The 20,785-nt window shown below is 40.2% G+C and overlaps 1 protein-coding gene across 1 annotated transcript; it reads right to left on the reverse strand.

Moving 5' to 3' along the window:
• Nucleotides 1-11,636: 11,636 nt before the first annotated feature.
• On the reverse strand, nucleotides 11,637-14,936 carry LOC134037763 (uncharacterized). Its single transcript, XM_062483274.1, has one exon. It carries the CDS (start codon nucleotides 14,664-14,666, stop codon nucleotides 11,679-11,681), a length of 2,988 nt encoding a protein of 995 aa, XP_062339258.1. The 5' UTR covers nucleotides 14,667-14,936; the 3' UTR covers nucleotides 11,637-11,678.
• Nucleotides 14,937-20,785: the final 5,849 nt, after the last annotated feature.

Raw genomic sequence — 20,785 nt, forward strand, 5'->3', positions numbered from 1 at the left:
CATAATATTCTACAATATATGATTAAACATAATGTTGTCACAATATCCGTGTTGTACATATTGTCAGGGAAGATTGGAAAATATTAGACAATCTAATGTGTCAAAACTGTTCCGACCTACGTGGGCCGAAACTAATTCAGACAGTAATTCGAATGATGTAGAAGCTGTTAGAATTGGGGTGTTAGAATCTGGCCGCAGGCTATGGACCATCGAGCTTAAGAAACTACTGAGTGTGCTGTCTATACCTGCTGACGAACTCGAACTGAAAACCTGCTACTGCAACACACAGTCTTCAGCCACTACAGACAATTCGCTCAAAGGATGTAAGCTATGTTCTATCTGTTACTTGACATCTATACGGTGCAGCACACAAGTTGTATTTAATCAAGAACATGACCGTCTTCGCCATTACTACAGAAACAGTATACAACAACATGCGACTATGCTGGGAATGGAGACGGACACATCTATTGACCAAACTGAGCCAATGTCGAATGTAAGACGTTCCTGGGACATAGATTTCAGACAGGGCTGTGAAACTATTCCGAAGCAAATGAATGACCAATTCTTTAATCGTTTAAAGATAAGTTTGAATAGAATTTTTGAACAGTTTAAAGTTATAGGATACTTTGGGAAAGAACTGATTATATATCACACTTTATTAGCTGAAAATGTAACAATTGCTTATTCCAACATTAAAGATAGACATAAGTTAAGAAGTAGAATGTCATTATATAGAACTAATGTTGGTGGTGTACTTTGTGGTAGGGGACCTGTACCCACCCCATCTATGTTAAACGTATTTGACTAAGATGATATGTCTGAAAGATCTGTGTTAATGAGCAATAAACTATAGTAATAAACTAATACGTCTTATGATACTCTGTTAAGATTGTTATGTTTATACGATAATCGAAATAAAATTTCTGTATATAACAACATTGTTGTCATCTTTACACGCAATACACTTATCAGCTATCAGCGAGTGTTGTAAAACCTATATAAACGGACCCAATATCTGGGTTGAGAGAACTTTATGAAGAATGGAAGGTATCACTGAGTTTGTAGAGTTTGTGAGTACATATTTTAAGTCAACATCAGAGAAGAAATGGTGTGGGGCGAACGAGTTGGGTATTGTGTACAACCGGTTTGTGGAAAAGCTTACTGAGATCGACAACTTAGAAGGTATGTGTTGTCATAGAATACTTGACAGATATTGAATAATTCACCTTTTACAATGTTCTCGACTGACTGTCTATGTTGATCACCATTAGAACCCCGAATCTCTAAGCCGAAGTGCGACGACATAAATTGGAGTTCAGTGACATATATGCTCAGTTACTATGTTGCCATTGACAACAAAGATGGGATGTTGACGTTTATAAACGAACACTGTCTGGATTTCTTCCGGTCCTGGACATGGGTACGCTGTAGACATTTAATTTTCAACAATCAAACAGCTAAGAATGTTTAGTGTGGTATGTCATTAGATTTCTGTGTTTAGGATGACTTCATGACACACTTCAACTTCCCACTGATTCAAGAACAACCATTCCACGATATTGTGAAGTTTAGGATCTTAGGAGAACAGCCTAAAGTAAAGGATGGAACCTTTATTGTCGATCTATATAATGCCTTGACTGTTATGGACGATAGACACATGGCAAAGTTTAAAGGTAACTATGAACTTACTCAATTATGAACATTTTAATCAACTAATCATTCTAAAGTGTTCCAACACAGTAACATTAAAATGTGTATTTATTATATTGTTCTAAGGTTGTGGACACCTCAAACTCTCATCCATAAAAGATATTGGCCCTAATTTATTCAGCGACAGCTACAACTGGGGCAGAGTGTTTAGCTATTTGACTTTCGCGACCTATACTGTCAAGGTGTCCAACTCTATCAAACCCGAAGACTTTGACAACGCAGTTTCCACTCTAGGAAATACACTCTTTCAAGTCTGCAACCAAGCTAGTATCAACTTTGATAACAAACCACTGGACTGGGTATGTGTATAACATCACATACAATTTGGTGCTTAAATGTACAAAACTGATGGTATTATAACTCTTTCCAACATACAGGCTGATAGTGTGGGCTACATCGGTGGATGTATTGGTGTGGACACTCCGAGAGGTTACATGGGGATATGGTGGACCTTTACATATGCAGTGTTAAAGACTCTGCTTTTGCTCAATCAATATATTATATTTACAGTATAAGATGTGACTAGCAAATAAATAAAAGTCCTTTAAACACTGTATCAATCTCCGTTTCATTCCTACTCGAGTCTAAACGCCACTTGACAATTCAAAATACTTTTATTGTAATAGATATCTGAATCCAAAAATACAAGCATATTCACATTTTATATTTACATACAGACATCATTACATTTATTAAATGAAACTACAATGCTGTCTCCATCAAAGCATACAATTTATTGTAATAGCATTAGTTAGCCAGATCCGATATCGATCATGAAAGTGGCTATCTGTTTCGTAGTATTGGCAATGGTTATGACTGTATGTTATTCCACACCAGCGTGTGATGGTATTGTTCTTAATATCGTCTCAAGACTAAAAGCCTTGAAATTACTCAATAGTGTAATCAAAGCCCAATATGTGAGTATTTCATATATCTATGGATATGTAGACATGTCAAGACATCTATATTTACTGTTGGTCAATTTGTTTATAGGACAAACGGGTTCAGGATAAGAGTGAAACGCTGTTGGATTACGCATCTGATAGTGGTCTAGAAGTGAGTACTGACAGAAATTTAAAGATTCATTATTATTCTGTCAATATATTAACAATTATTGTCTTTCACACCAATGTAGGGGTCGTTTGACTATGAAGCGCTACAGACCATGTTGGACCTATACATAAAAACCGTAATCCCATCAGCTCTAAAAGACTCAGTACTTAGTACCAAGAGTCAAAACCACATCGACGCTATACACGGCATCTTAGATGTAATTCGTGAAGACGTCAATACTTGTGTGAGTAAACGATCATAGCTTTATTTCGTGATGTGTAATGTTATGACTGTGTATGTAACAATGTTGTATTGTTTTGCAGAAGGGTTACCTTACCAAATATGACTCCAGCCCGGGTGATATACTGACTAAATACAAAAACGTGAGTTTCGTTACTGGTGACCTAAATTCAGAAACAAACTATGTGTGAACGTATTGCTAACTACTACATTTCTCTCATCACCATCCAGACTGGTTCTAACTCAGATATTGCCATGGCCGAAATCGACAACATGTTAAACTACATGGGAAACTATTTCTACAGGAAAGTGAAATTCAACACCTATTTAGAAGATGACAAGCATTAGTTCAATGGGATGTTGGAATATATGACAACACTATGTCTGAATCCAACATACCGATATCTACATAGTCTGTCAACGATGATATACTGTTGTGTACCGTTCCCCAATATGCTACATTATACGATATACACAGTTAGTCAATTGTTGTGACTACCAATTTAATATTCTACCGAAAACAAACGCTTGTGTGTGGTGCTGATCATGTATTATAATAATATGTGTGATCAATGTCTAAATAAACTCAAGATGAACAAACTATACAAGGTGTAGAAACATTTATTATTAGGAATAACATTCACCGTATTATAGCGTGACATATCAATAGCAACCATTTGGGTATACCCATTTGATCTGGACACATTGATCTATATCCTCGGCAACTGTAGAAGAATCGGACTTCGATTTCCTGACCAGTATGTTCGGAACGTGTCGTTTCTCAAACGACTTGATGTGATTGCTGTATAGTGTAACACCATTACTTGTGTATGCAGTCAAACCAACAGTGACATGCGAGTAGTATGGTGAATTAAACAGACCATCGTGGGTCACAGAGCCTATATTATCCACGACATAGTTGCAGTCAGTTACGTGAGTACCGTCAGATACGCACACTTCTAGTTTCAGTCTATACGTCTTAGTTTTGTTGACTGGATGTGCAACAATCATACCGCAGACGACTTCACCGTGGAACGCTTTACCAACTATCTGAGATAATAGCCAAGCAGCCTTTGATTTGTGGGTGTCATCACTCCAGTGTACGATGTCCAAGGTAAGGTCGTAGTACACAGTCCTGACATCGGTTGGTATTCTTCGTTCGTAGTATACACAGTCAGTAGATTCACTAGTTGATGTAGCTGATGAGTTATCAGCCGTTTTACAATATAAACATTTCACTCTCATGTCAAAATATGTAGACGTGGTCACTCCAAAGTAGCAGTAGAAATCTGAACATTTCGAAAACATACTTCGTTTACCAATCTCATGGTCGATGTTGTTCAAGATTTGATAATCTGTGAGGAACTTCAAGGAGTCCTGTTGAAGAGACATGGTTGCATTGTTGGGAAATAGTGAGTGACTGAAATTTATAATAACTGAGCACATATCTGTGTGTAATACATTTAGCTCCACCCACATCATTCATCATTTAAGGCTGGCCCGAAAGGCTGCTATAATACATACCTACTCTGGTAGACTACCCATATCCTGAAATATCCCCCACTGAAGAAGAATGGAAACCAATACGATCACTGACTGTGAAGATGAGGAAGCATCAACACTCGATACACCGATGTCACCTACTGGCATAGATGTCAATCAGAACACTCCTGAGCCGCAAAGATGTGTAAACCCCACATGGTGTTGTAACACAGACGATGAGTGTAGTGTCGCATCCAGTGTGGACCCACTGTTCGAACCGGAAAGTGAAGAGGACTATGATCCATTCAAGAAGATCACAAAGACAAACGTTTCATATTCTCCAAGGAGTGGAGATTTGCCATTCAATCAAACGCCTGACCAAGACTCCTCTCATCAACCCCCCATTGACTCAGTAGTCACCAGATCTTACCCATCATCAACATCTAACCACTCGGCCGAAGGTTCCCCTCAGCTGTCAACCATTGATGCTACAGCCATCGGGCACCATCCAACATCCGATCAATCTGACAACTCTGACCAATCCCAGTCACCATTTGGTCAAGGCTCCCCCCGGCAGCGTCCAACATCCGATCAATCTGACAACTCCCAGCCACCATTTGGTCAATGCTCCCCTCGGCAGCGTTCAACATCCGATCAATCTGACAACTCTGACCAATCCCAGCCACCATTCAGTCACAGGTCTAACCATTCAGTTGAAGTCTCCGCTCAGCGACCAACCATTGACGCGGCAGCCATTGAACAGCGTCCAACGTCTGATCACTCTCACGAAGGCTCACAGACATCACCTACCAGAGCCGACAATCAATCTGACGATGACAACTACGAACCACTACCCTCTAAGAGTACACCAAAATTGAATGTATCCGTACCCAGATTGATCAGTATCAAACAGATCTGGAAAGATGCTAAACTGTTGGAATCACGGAAAAGGAGGAGCAAACGGTCTCTTGAAAGAAGCTGCAAAAAGAATAAATAAAATCAGCTGTTAGTATAACTACCCATTGTATACGACAATACCTTCTGTATAACAGTAGACATCAATAATAATGGTATGATCAGTAACTATGTGATTGTTAGTCGTTTGATAATTGTCAACTGTATAATATGTTTGTTAACTTTCAAGAATAAACATATAACATAATAACTTGCTGTATTGTTTGATGATGACAAAAACTAACTGTTTCTTAATGTAGATAGCATATAAGCATAATTACAGATTATATCCACAATTGGATAGTCCCATCAGTTGTAAATAACTTGGGTGGAGTTAAAGGTGTGTTCAAAACTACTTAAGCTCCAGTCAGTCACAACCATGAACAGTTTACACAGACCACCATAGTGATGGAGATATCAGTAGAGTTTGTCAATGTGCTCGGTCTACCAGAGAGTGGGTCTGTTCAACAATATGTTGGGCCCGCATATGAGTACTGTACGTATATTACCGTTGTCGGTACTGCTCTTGGTAGAGAATATTATGTACATTTCCACGCTGATAGCAGTATGTCAACTGAATACAACGCTAACGAATGTTGCTTGGCTGTAAAGAATGTCATACGACATAACGTCAGACAGAATATTAGGCTAAAAAGGATCAATATTCTAATCAGCGGAGGTTACCATCAGGACAAATGTATTTTAAACATAAACATCTGGAACCACATTATCCGTCGGGATTTGATGACATATCAGCTAAAATTTCGATCAGTCAACGTGGCCAAAAGACCATGCAGGAGAAGATGCCCGAAATATGATGGAAGCAAACATGATCAAAATACAAAGGACATACCAGGTGAGTTGTTACAACCATTCTTACACAAGAAACGAATCTACAGATTGACTACGGATGTTGTTGTACACATATCAACATAACTCCATTTCTATTCTTCAGTGGAAAACGTCATGTGTCCTTGGGAGACGTTTCAAGCCATCTTAAAAGATTCAAAGGAAGGAGCCAAATGTGTGTACTTCAAGGGGGAAACGCCATCTGTCAACAGCATGTATAAGAACTCTTGTGAACTCATAATGTCTGTGTCAACCTTTAAGACTGACAGTGATGTACCTCAATTATTTAACGCAATGAAAGTGAGAAAAACATTCAGGTCAAATCTAACTCTGTGGCCAGTGTACAATAGCAGAACCGGAGACTTTGAGGAAATCAAGAACATTGGTCATTTCTGCGAGATAGATATCAATTACGAACAGAGATATAATAGAACAGAGAGATCACACTCATTGAGAGATCAGTCTTGGGACAGGAGACCTGAAAGTATAGACAATAACAGATACACTCAGGACAGGGCTCGGAGCGTGCACCCACAGGACAGGGCTCGGAGCGTGCACCCACACGACAGGGCTCGGAGCGTGCACCCACACGACAGGGCTCGGAGCGTGCACCCACAGGACAGGGCTCGGAGCGTGCACCCACAGGACAGGGCTCGGAGCGTGCACCCACACGACAGGGCTCGGAGCGTGCACCCACACGACAGGGCTCGGAGCGCGCACCCACACGACAGGGCCCGGAGCGTGCACCCACACGACAGGGCTCGGAGCGTGCACCCACACGACAGGGCTCGGAGCGTGCACCCACACGACAGGGCTCGGAGCGCGCAGCCGCACGGCAGGGCCCGGAGCGTGCATCCGTACGGCAGGGCTCGGAGCGTGCATCCGTACGGCAGGGCCCGGAGCGTGCATCCGTACGGCAGGGCTCGGAGCGTGAGTCGTCACGATAGGGCTCATAGCTCCTCGCGATATCATTCTCAAACCATTCACAGTAATCTAACAGCCAACGATTTACGTAGATATATATCAGACAATCGAGATTCGGTCAAGCAATCCATCAACAATAGGGAGACACATATGGGTAACCGGGACAGTAAACCAATGTCTCACATTACATTGTCTACAAGTGCTTATCAGTCAATAACTACAGAATATCACTCTCAACCGCTGAAAGATTTGGAAATGTCAAAGAGTGTAGCTACAACTACAAATCAACAGTCTGTTGATCAAGGTAGTGGGGTTGATGGTAGTGATTCTGACACTAGCACAGACAGTAGTTCGGCCGATGAATCTTCACGTAACATTGCTTCGAAGGTGACCGTTGTTACTAATAATGTACTAACTTTGACTGATGATGATTATTTTGGTGTCAACACTAGACATGTAGCTACCACATTACCGTCTTCATTTGATGTTCTGTCACCAATGAGTATAACTGAACAAGGAGATGATGCCATTATCAACATTGACACATATGATATTGGTATATAACGCAACACTTTAAGTGTCTGTGTTATATTTGACAGTGTTTGTATATGTATAATTACATCTTATTAACTATTCTATTATATCAGTTCACAATAAAGAACATTTGTTAAAAGACATAATGATTTCTCTGTTTATTATAACGTTCATACTTGCCGGACAGGCATATAGTCAGAATGAATGTCACTGTGATTGTACAAAACGTGACTATATGTATATGACTCCAAAACTACATTGCGAAGCTTTTATTTCTGATAATAACACTGGTACATTCGTCAAATTCTTTGGAATGCAGCTGTTGCTCGGTAGTGTTAACGGTTTAAGATTAGATGGTCCAATCTGCCTGGACAGATGTCTACCCAGACCAAACTTTGGAAACATCCACTTCTGTGGAGACCACATGTGTGCTCCGTTCGGAAAAGATATGTTGGGTAGGAAATGTGTACTTGTTGAAAAACATGAACGAGGAGCTTACTGTATGGTCGAAAATAAAGAACAATACGGATTAGGTGAAGGTGGATGGTGGGGGAGGACACATTATCCGTTATGTGACAACGCCAAACGACATGGAGGAATATGTGTGTTGGATCCTTCAAAACATACTGAGTTGATCAACCAAGCGAAGCTAAGGGAAGCCCGACTAAGAGAAGACTAAGAGAACGAGGTGTATGAGACGATCAAAGTGTTCTTCATTCACTGGCTCGTACAACCTATGAGCTATCATGACCAGTATCATATATATCCAACTTTTCACATTGACATCACCTAGACAAGAATATCTAAACAGATCTGGTCTTCGACTGACAGTCAAGTCCAAGATGTCTAAACACATAACGTCTTTTGTTTTAGCACAAATATCACGTACGCCGACAGTAGAGTACCCCCTTCTTACAGATATTGTGACTGTAGACCGTAGCATGTCTGAAAGGTTATCACCATCCTCCGTGTTACATTTAACAAAGACGGTTGAGGTATAACTGTTGTTTGTCCCGAATCGTCTGCAGAAATCTGCAACATTTGATATGTTCATATTGTCAGCACATAAAATGGGATTCTGTTGTAAAACAGATAATATCTGCACGCACCACATTGGACTTCCCACAATGTGTAACAGTCCATAAGTCACTTTAACCTTGGGCGTTATAGATTCGTCAACGTCACACAACACCCCTTCTACATCTGTACACTGAGAGTTGTCGGTCAATATCTGAACAATTGTCTGATTGGTTGAGCTCAAAGACTGAATATCCGATGACAGATGGTTATTCATAACATTGTCCAGCATAGTCTTAGCGACTTTGTCGTAATAAACGTTTTGTTTTGACCAAGTTGTCAGCCGACCATCGGATATCACAGTGTGGTCGTCTTCACACACTGTGACGTTAACAAATAACTCTACTCCTACAGATTCGCAATATTCCAACAGTTTCATTTTGAGAGCTGCCAGATCTGACAGCTCAGATATCGTGTTTACAGGGACGCCCAGCTCAGATGTGTCAGCTGTAGTCCATAGAAAATGATGCACTCCAGTCATACTATTGACACTTCCTGCTCTGTACTTCTCCAAGTCTGAATGAATCATAACACTGTAGTTATTCTCAGACCTGTATAGCCCATAGCTATCGTACAGTAGTTCCAGCTCACTATCTGTGACTTTGATACCCAAGTACATGCCCTCGGTCACTATCTCCAACGTGTCTTCTGTTAGAGTGGGACCATAGGTGTCTTGCATCCATTTCTCTTGACCTTCAGGTGTGTATATAGTAACGCTGGTTTGATGCGAACCAGATATGATACTGAAACAAGAAATCATCTGCTGTAGTAATGTCACCGTACCAGGTCTGAAACACGTGATATGTACGACTTCTGTCTGGAGACATTTAAGTGTTGCCTGAACTAAATCGCTCACAGTACAGACATACACTGTGTCACTATCGTATATGACTGTTGGACCTTCCGGGTCTAGAATACAGATGTCAGCATAGTCTTGACAATGTTCCCGATCGACGTCGAATTCGTACACTGTCACATATACGTTACCTGACGTCCAGTGTGACTCTCGACTATTTGTAATTATCCTATTGGTCAACCGACTAAAGTCTCCATATGCGTGATGGTCTATGACCATGTTCCCATAAGTCAGTTTACCACGTGACGCTGTTCTGGTTATGTTCAGATTTAGTAGGTCATGGTCCCAGACCTGCTTAGGTGATGCTATTGGAAACATGGTTAGTTTTTTCACTACTCCAATTCGAACCTAAGCATTTATAGAATGTAGGACACACCTCCAGACACATACGCTATATAACTGGATGGCAATCAGATAACATGTCTGACATCAGTGTGAGCAACAGGCACAACAGTACAATGGCTAAAAACATTTCAACATTTTACCAAGTCTGCAACATTCTGGTGGAAGAGTCTGCCATGAAGATTCAGCTGCTTGAAAAGCTCAGAAAATCCTACATGCGTATACACATTACACGGCTGAGAGACGATGTTAGACCTGAGGTGTTGTTAGCCAACATACAAAGACATTTCGGGAGTAGTGCTTTACCTCATGTATTTGCGATATTGAGGGAGTTATATCACGACTTTGACAAAGACTTGGAAGCATCTACCCTACAATTCTACACTGACTGTCGATCGGCTCAGGATGTTGTCAATATAAATATTGTCCAGAGATTTGCAGATCTAACACGTGAGGAGTTGTCGAGCCTCAAATTCTTACTCACAGTAAAACTCTTTGTGAACGACAATCGCAAACTACAACTCAGATATGTTGAGAAGGCAGATTACTTGGAGATCGCTAATATGCTTAAGAATGTGTACACCACAGCTAATTGTGGTATATACATCGCTGCTGCTTTAATCATAATTAATAGGCGTGACCTACTCTATTAAAATATCCAATTACATCGTCTGAGGATTATAAAAGTGACAATAGGATGTTTGTTAAATTCACTCCAAATACAATTTTACCAGAAAGCTGTGTTCAGAATCAACCAGGATCATGGCAAGCAAAGACCTTATTTCAGAACTTAGTATCATTCGCCGTACTGTGTTGGACGCTACCCACGCTATGAACAAAGCTCTAGAGAGCATTGACAACATCACCATGACACTAGACGGATCTAGGTCTGATAAGAACGACCACTTGTATACACCACAGATATCGGACATATTCTCAGAATTAGGTAGTCGGGAATGGAAGACTCTACTGTGGTACCTAACTAACAATAATTACCTAAAGAGAATTGACTGTCGAAATGAAACTGATGCAGACGTTGATAGATATCACATTCTTACCAGTTTAATTAATCGGCTAACTCTATCTAAAACCCTAGACGCCTTGGAAGAATGTTTCACTGCAATGAAGTTAAACAGTTTCGTCATCAAAATTGAAACATTGAAAATTGTTAGACTTAATGTTGGACATGTTTGATTCACACATCGAATCCACTGTATTTCCTTTCTTTATATGTAGAATGATTTGAAACACTCTCGTGAGATATACTAAATTCTATATACGATTTAGTCAACAATGTAATCAACGAATATTTTCTTTCTGTATACGCTATATGTAGAACGATTTTGTAATTTTCTCGTAACAATCTATTACTTATATGTAGAACGATTTTGTAATTTTCTCCTAACAATCTATTACTTATATGTAGAATGATTCACAACTTTCTCGTGAGATATAATAATCTGTATTACTTAACAACACAACATTCTCTATATATGATTTAGTAAACAATGTAATCAACGAATATTTCCTTCTGTGTATATAACAATTTTTATTAATTAACAATCATATGTAACATTTTGAATCTGTCATGATATAATAAAATCTTAACAGAAACTACACATTTGTAATCAATTAAAGAAATAAACATCACAAGTCATAGAGACATATTTATTGGAACATATCCCTTACGATAACGATTATGTTCTTCCATCCTATTACAAGGACAATAAAAATAACATAATAAAGCTATACCGAGCACAATACATATTACTACAATAGATATAATAGCTATACCAATAGGACTTTCAAGGAAATACATGGTAGCAGACTTCGTTGTGAATCCTATAAGGTTGGTGATTGCCTCCATCACTTCCTGTCGATAGTTTTTGAGTGTATCTCGTACGTCTACAGCAGATTCAGATGTCAGCTCTTGAACAATAAACCTAATAGGGTTTATGTTGGATTCTGGCTTCAGGTTATGTAGTTTACTCAAGGCCTTGGTTAGCCGAAATACAGTGTCAGCTTTGTATTTGACAAACTCATCAGTGTACTTCAAGTGATAATCTAAGTTCAGATGTACCAAAATGTCAGAAATAAGATTGATAGAGTCAGCTTTTAAAATAATAAAGCTTATATGGTATGGAGTTAATTCTGTTAAGTTGTAGAATTTACTTTTGTGTGAATGGTAACGTTGGACATGTCTGTCATGGTTATGGAATTGATGATTTAGCGTGTTGTATAATTTTGGATTATGAGTAATTAAATTTATATTAATATTATTATCAAATAGTGTCATCATTTCAAAAGTAGTTGGAATATTAGTTAGCAGACTTGTAACAATCTGAGGAAGGACAGTGGTAGTGGTGATCGGAGGGGCAGTGGTAGTAGTGGTCGGAGGGGCAGTGGTAGTGGTGGTCGGAGGAGCCGTAGTCCTTTTGGTGGTCGGAGGGGCAGTGGTAGTGGTGGTCGGAGGAGCCGTAGTCCTTTTGGTGGTCGGAGGGGCAGTGGTAGTGGTGGTCGGAGGAGCCGTAATCCTTTTGGTGGTCGGAGGGGCAGTGGTAGTGGTGGTCGGAGGAGCCGTAGCCCTTTTGGTGGTCGGAGGAGCCGTAGCCCTTTTGGTGGTCGGAGGGGCAGTGGTAGTGGTGGTAGGAGGAGGCGTAGTCCTTTTGGTGGTCGGAGGGGCAGTGGTAGTGGTGGTCGGAGGAGCCGTAGCCCTTTTGGTGGTCGGAGGAGCCGTAGTCCTTTTGGTGGTCGGAGGGGCAGTGGTAGTGGTGGTAGGAGGAGCCGTAGCCCTTTTGGTGGTCGGAGGAGCCGTAGTCCTTTTGGTGGTCGGAGGGGCCGTAGTCCTTTTAGTGGTCGGAGGGGCAGTGGTGGTCGGAGGGGCCGTAGCCATTGTGGTCGGAGGGGCAGTGGTGGTCGGAGGGGCCGTAGCCATTGTGGTCGGAGGGGCAGTAGTCCTTTTAGTGGTCGGAGGGGCAGTAGCCATTGTGGTCGGAGTGGCAGTGGTAGTGGTGGTCGGAGGGGCCGTAGCCATTGTGGTCGGAGGGGCAGTGGTAGTGGTGGTCGGAGGGGCCGTAGCCATTGTGGTGGTCGGAGGGGCCGTAGTCCTTTTAGTGGTCGGAGGGGCAGTGGTGGTCGGAGGGGCCGTAGCCATTGTGGTCGGAGGGGCAGTAGTCCTTTTAGTGGTCGGAGGGGCAGTGGTAGTGGTGGTCGGAGGGGCCGTAGCCATTGTGGTCGGAGTGGCAGTGGTAGTGGTGGTCGGAGGGGCCGTAGCCATTGTGGTCGGAGGGGCAGTGGTAGTGGTGGTCGGAGGAGCCGTAGCCATTGTGGTGGTCGGAGGGGCAGTGGTAGTGGTGGTCGGAGGGGCCGTAGCCATTGTGGTGGTCGGAGGGACAGTGGTAGTGGTGGTCGGAGGGGCCGTAGCCGTTGTGGTGGGCGGAGGGGTCGTGTCATTGGTAATATTAAGACTTTGAAGATGTTCACAGTTGAGTAAATCATTCAGAAATATAGTCTGGTCTACAGATGTATTATATAGGACACAGGCTCTACTGTCACATATAGCAGGTAGCTCAGCATGATACATGTATAGTAATCTACGATTATCCAATATTGTCTTGGGTAAATACGATATCAGGGATTGACTGACTGTTGTTAAAACAAAATCATTAATGTTCATATTAGTCCAGTAACCATTATCAGTTAACAACAATATATCATCTCCTTGAGGGAAGTATATAGCTGCAACAACCGGTTCATCAATATTTATATAATCCCACAACAAAGCAGTCTTAACATATTTGAAGTCATTATTTAAATAATAAAGTCCTGTACCGTTAACGACAGAGATATATTGCTTGTTAAAGTCATAATACACTAACAGTGCTGTCTGTAATATATCATCATCTTCTAACCTGAATGCTTGATCATATTTCAATCTTAGGTCTAGTGGATCGTATACAAATACGTAATCACTCGATATCAGATATACATATTTATGACTGAATATGGTTTCCACAATAAAGTCACATTTTTTTACATCAACCATTTGGAGCCCTACTCCGAATACAACATCCGATAGTTTTTGTCGCATGTAAATACCATCAGTGTTTCTAACATTTCTAGCAGACCAAAACTTATAACGGTCAGTCAAGTGTTTGTCGTCACTACACATTAACCATTGTTCGTGTAAGGGTCCAACAGTGTAGAATACAGCATCATCAATTGCATCAATGATATCAGTGTGGTTAAATACAGACAATATGTCTAACTTAAATAATATACCATTGACGGTATTAAAAATACTTTGATTATTATAGAATAACCCGGTCCCAACTATTTGTGTAGACATCACAGACTGATGTATAATCTTCAAATTTGGTACTGATAACACGTACACATATTGTTTCACAAACACTATCACACATTTACCCTGTGGGTAATACAGTCCGTTGGTTATCTTTCGAGAGTTTATTAATATAGACCACGACAGTTTAGTAACGTTACCGTCTGTGAAATCTTCCATGAACCAAATGTTTTCTTCAGCTATAGCAATGACCATTTTATCGACATTGTTATTGTACATACCTAAAATAACGTCCAATCTCATTATGGTGTGAATGTTTGTCATTAGTTGCCTGTACATATTGTGCTCTATGAATGTGACTGCTGTAGGATAGATGTGTTGTATTATAAACACCCCATGGTTATAGAAGACGTACCAGTGTGTATATGTTGTGTATGTAAATATATACTCGTCTTTTAGATTTGTACATTTATACGATATATCCAATGATGAGATTACAGTTGCTACGTAATTTAACTGAGATGTGAGCACTGATGACTTTGAACAATCTAATAATATTGTTTGTAGGTATAAACCACCAATTGCTACATCAGTCTCTGTAATGTTATAGGACATCATTATCACAGCCAGTCCCGAAGACTCATATCGTATTAGAATTCCTTGTAATGTTACATATTTATAACCGTACGACTCTGTCCAGATATATCTCTTATGGATCTGTCCATTCATTATCTCATAAGCAACACCAGTATTATCTACAATAGTCAACAACTTAAATGAATAATAATAATGTGCAATCACAGCAGTGTTATTGATGCCGTAAAGACTTAATGGCATGTCGTACAACTCTTCAAACGTTGCGTACCAATACTCTTTAACCCTTGTGTTATCTTCGGGTCATTCTGACCCATCAGTCATTGTGACCCACCGTTGTATTGCGACAACTTTACCGCATACAAAAACAAAGTGAAGCATTTTCTTTTAACCGGTGGGCTGTCTCAGACCCCCCACATTGCGAAGGTTAAAAGAAAATTATTTTTATTTGTTTTTGTATTGGGTAAAATTGGGTAAACACAACGATGGTTCGTTATGAACCTTTGGGTCATGTGACCCGAAGACAGCACAAGGGTTAACACTAGTATTGGTGACCACATGTATCACACTACCCACTAGATACACAGTTAGTGCGTCTTTAAATATGTTCTCGTTTGGGAGTGTCATTTGGTTCAGAACAAGATGTGTTGCTGGGTCATATATGTACATAACAAGGTTGTTTTTTACAATGTATACATATTTATACGCTTCAAATACGAAGGTGTCGGTGTAGGGAGAACATTTTGTGACATTGTCTAACATTATTGGTGTTCCCACAAGCATCATGCCGATGCCTGTTATACCAACAACAAATTGTCTTTGGGACTGGGCAGTACCGTAGCATAGTAGAAAGTCTGTGTATATGGTTCCATACATATTGACGTGATACTCATCCTTATACATAATGTAGTAATAGTAACCTCGACCATACTTATACAATAGTTTAGTGTGTTCAATATAGACCAGTCTAGTGTCATTTTTCCAGTTTGATTTGATCCTGGATATATTCTTAACAGTCATAGCAGTCAGGTCAACTAGGTCGGTCACAAATATTGTGTTTGCTCGGGATTGAATATACAACACTGACTTGAAGTAATAAATATATTCAATTTCAGTTATATTCAAAGTCGCCCACTCAACTGTTGTGAGATTATTGGAGATGTTTGTTTTTGTAACCGTAAACATAACATTGTTTATAAAAAATAGAGAAAGAATGTCTGAAGTGTAATTATGCGTTATAACGTCGGCTAATATATTTAAACTAATGTCATAAACATATTGTGCCCCGTTGGACATGTATATGTTGATGTATTTACCGTGAGAGGATATCAAACTTGTAAACAAATGTATATTACAGGGCTTGGAGTATATATCAGCAACAGCACTAATTTTCGTAGCAAGACTTCGTCCATCCGACACATCTTGTACAGTATTAGATCCTACTGCTTTAATTGTGTCAAACGTCATCCTAACAACTCTTGGTGAAACTTTACAGGTTGGTAGAATATCGGTTATTATAGAATATTTCCAACTCGTCATTGTCAGATCTGGGTGTTTCCGAAAATAGTATGGCGTATAAGATATGTAGAAACCTTTCCAACGCACTACTTTCTCTGTAGGTACGTGATTATCTAATATTCGATTGTATGGAGCCAATTTACAGGTCTTAGGTTGTAAGTCAAAGCAATCTAATTCAGTGGTATGCCAGATATTGTTGCTATCAAGTAGAAACATCACATCACCGACAGCAATGGCACTAGTGATATAAAAGTTTATCCCCAAATCAGCAAGTGATACTATCTCTTTCAGTAACATCGTTGTACGGTCGTATACACCCATGTCGGATTCCGTAAACATATGTAGATCAGACGTAGCGTTTAGAAAGAATCCATATTTTAACTCGTCACTGTATATTTGCGGGACTATGTACGTCCTAGTGTGGAGATGTCTGTATTTGTCGTCGGCTGTCAAAATAATCAATCTATGTTGGTTATCCAACAGAAATAACTCTGTGCTGGACGAGATCATCAACGCAAAACCGGGAAAGTTCGTACACATATCGTATTCATCACTTGTGATTAGATCATATCCTACTGGTTCTGCATGATTATGCCTTTTACAATTAAATATTTGTCTCAAGTCTACAGTTATACTACCCTCATGGTGATCTGTCACGTCATATAGATGTTGATAGTTGTGTAGATTACGTCTGAGAGTCACAATGATGTAGAAGTAACCATTGAATATACCACCTATAGCATTTAGGTGTGATATAAAAGTTAATGATTCGTACAGTTTGAAAATATGTGGAATGGGTCTCGAGGTTACACTTAACGTAGTCACATCCCATATATCAATAACATGCATTGTATCCGTGGTCAGCACAAATAGTTGTGCAGAGAATGTGTTGTAGAATGCGTGGGTAGCTTCGGTTGATGTTATATTGAAATCGGTCATGATCTTTGGGTATCCAGTGACCACATTTTGGATATCAGTATCATAAGCCCACAGATGTTCAGTTGTGACTACAAATATGTAGTCTTTATAAAAGGAAATAGCAAATATTGTCAGCACTTGTTCAGCTGCGAATCGGGACCAGGTCTGGGGAACATGATATGCTCTTATGATATTAGCATGGTCTTCGGCGTATATGTATGAACCCTTCCAGAATAATATTTTCCTGTTGATCTCAAACATACAGACATCTACCGATGAGCGTAAACACGAATTTGACTGTAGATCTGTATCGTCGACGTCCACCTCATTATTTAACCAACTGTAGTGTCTGAAAGGAGAAGATATCCGACCACCGATATATAGGGAATTCAATGTATGTTCAACGTTCTTTGATTTGGCCGAGGATGTTTTGTTGTCTGTCGGGACAACAGTTGTAGTTTGGTACCCGGGCTTATACAACGTGACACCTGCCGGGGTCACTGTTATGGTTCGGTGCTTGGGCTCAGTTGTTGTAGCATCAGCTTGCGGTGCTACAGTTGATTGATCGTGTGTAAGGTTACACCCCAACCAGTTGTGTAAGCTACCAACTGATTCAATGATGGGTGCCTGTGTAGCGTCGTTGATGTCGCTACCATACATGTAATACGTATCACCGTCGTCGTCCAACCCATACAATTTATCAGCCATCTGATCGACAAAATATTTTGTAACATTGTATTCTGGATGAACCTTTACTGGGTAGAAAGGTGTTTTTGGGATTGTTGACGTTCCAGCTAACGCTGCGTAAATGTTGTAGTGTTTCCCTGAATCTGCAATAATGCGTATGTTATTTGTTGTTTTATTGTAAAAGATACCTTTGTACAACTCTGCGTATGTAGTATTGCCAGTATTATACGCTAGTTTGAATTTATGTGTGTTGTACACCACACTGAATCCGTCGGGTCGTTTTGCAAGATCGCCATATTTGTATAATGCAGTTCTGTTTGTATAAACATATAATGTATCGTCTGTATGTTGATATCCACCAATTATATCATTGCCATGACTATAATCATTCTCCCATACATAAAATAACGCTCTGGTATAAACTGATTTAGTACTTATTAGGGTCTTACTACTGATATTGTATGCCCACATGTATACTTGATTTTTAACAATATAGAATGTTGAGTTGAAGTAAAGCACACTATTCACCCTATACGATCTATCACATCTCACATCAACTGGGTCGGGTAACACATAGTCAGTACCAACATGCCATTTCAATTCCGGTATATGTGGATTATCCTTTCTTCTAGGGTAACTAATTACAGGTCTGTAGTAATTCATCACTATATGAGGGTATGTGTATGCTGCATTGGTTGGTTGAGGACTCGTAGCTGCTGGGACCACTGTTGTCCCAAACGTACCTCCAACACAGCCTAATATGTATTTACTAAATGATACAGTACTACTGACATCTGACCTTTTTGGCATGCTTCTTTGGACTATGGGGTATACGTTGTTTAAGCTGTCTCAAAACACTCTACAGCCATTTTGTCACGTGTCGACGTCGAGGCTCGAAGTAGTTAGAATTTGTAAAAACAAAATGGCTTTCTCAAACTCGATATGTCGACGGCTACATATTCCTAATATGACCACAAGCTAGGGTTGGAGCTGTTGAGCTATGTTTAAATGTGGCATATGTTTAAGCTGTCTCAAAACACTCTACAGCCATTTTGTCACGTGTCGACGTCGAGGCTCGAAGTAGTTCGAATTTGTAAAAACAAAATGGCTTTCTCAAACTCGATATGTCGACGGCTACATATTCCTAATATGACCACAAGCTAGGGTTGGAGCTGTTGAGCTATGTTTAAATGTGGCATATGTTTAAGCTGTCTCAAAACACTCTACAGCCATTTTGTCACGTGTCGACGTCGAGGCTCGAAGTAGTTCGAATTTGTAAAAACAAAATGGCTTTCTCAAACTCGATATGTCGACGGCTACATATTCCTAATATGACCACAAGCTAGGGTTGGAGCTGTTGAGCTATGTTTAAATGTGGCATATGTTTAAGCTGTCTCAAAACACTCTACAGCCATTTTGTCACGTGTCGACGTCGAGGCTCGAAGTAGTTCGAATTTGTAAAAACAAAATGGCTTTCTCAAACTCGATATGTCGACGGCTACATATTCCTAATATGACCACAAGCTAGGGTTGGAGCTGTTGAGCTATGTTTAAATGTGGCATATGTTTAAGCTGTCTCAAAACACTCTACAGCCATTTTGTCACGTGTCGACGTCGAGGCTCGAAGTAGTTCGAATTTGTAAAAACAAAATGGCTTTCTCAAACTCGATATGTCGACGGCTACATATTCCTAATATGACCACAAGCTAGGGTTGGAGCTGTTGAGCTATGTTTAAATGTGGCATATGTTTAAGCTGTCTCAAAACACTCTACAGCCATTTTGTCACGTGTCGACGTCGAGGCTCGAAGTAGTTCGAATTTGTAAAAACAAAATGGCTTTCTCAAACTCGATATGTCGACGGCTACATATTCCTAATATGACCACAAGCTAGGGTTGGAGCTGTTGAGCTATGTTTAAATGTGGCATATGTTTAAGCTGTCTCAAAACACTCTACAGCCATTTTGTCACGTGTCGACGTCGAGGCTCGAAGTAGTTCGAATTTGTAAAAACAAAATGGCTTTCTCAAACTCGATATGTCGACGGCTACATATTCCTAATATGACCACAAGCTAGGGTTGGAGCTGTTGAGCTATGTTTAAATGTGGCATATGTTTAAGCTGTCTCAAAACACTCTACAGCCATTTTGTCACGTGTCGACGTCGAGGCTCGAAGTAGTTCGAATTTGTAAAAACAAAATGGCTTTCTCAAACTCGATATGTCGACGGCTACATATTCCTAATATGACCACAAGCTAGGGTTGGAGCTGTTGAGCTATGTTTAAATGTGGCATATGTTTAAGCTGTCTCAAAACACTCTACAGCCATTTTGTCACGTGTCGACGTCGAGGCTCGAAGTAGTTCGAATTTGTAAAAACAAAATGGCTTTCTCAAACTCGATATGTCGACGGCTACATATTCCTAATATGACCACAAGCTAGGGTTGGAGCTGTTGAGCTATGTTTAAATGTGGCATATGTTTAAGCTGTCTCAAAACACTCTACAGCCATTTTGTCACGTGTCGACGTCGAGGCTCGAAGTAGTTCGAATTTGTAAAAACAAAATGGCTTTCTCAAACTCGATATGTCGACGGCTACATATTCCTAATATGACCACAAGCTAGGGTTGGAGCTGTTGAGCTATGTTTAAATGTGGCATATGTTTAAGCTGTCTCAAAACACTCTACAGCCATTTTGTCACGTGTCGACGTCGAGGCTCGAAGTAGTTCGAATTTGTAAAAACAA

The sequence above is a fragment of the Osmerus eperlanus genome, chromosome 17 (assembly GCF_963692335.1).
Source record: "Osmerus eperlanus chromosome 17, fOsmEpe2.1, whole genome shotgun sequence".
Lineage (NCBI taxonomy): Eukaryota > Metazoa > Chordata > Actinopteri > Osmeriformes > Osmeridae > Osmerus > Osmerus eperlanus.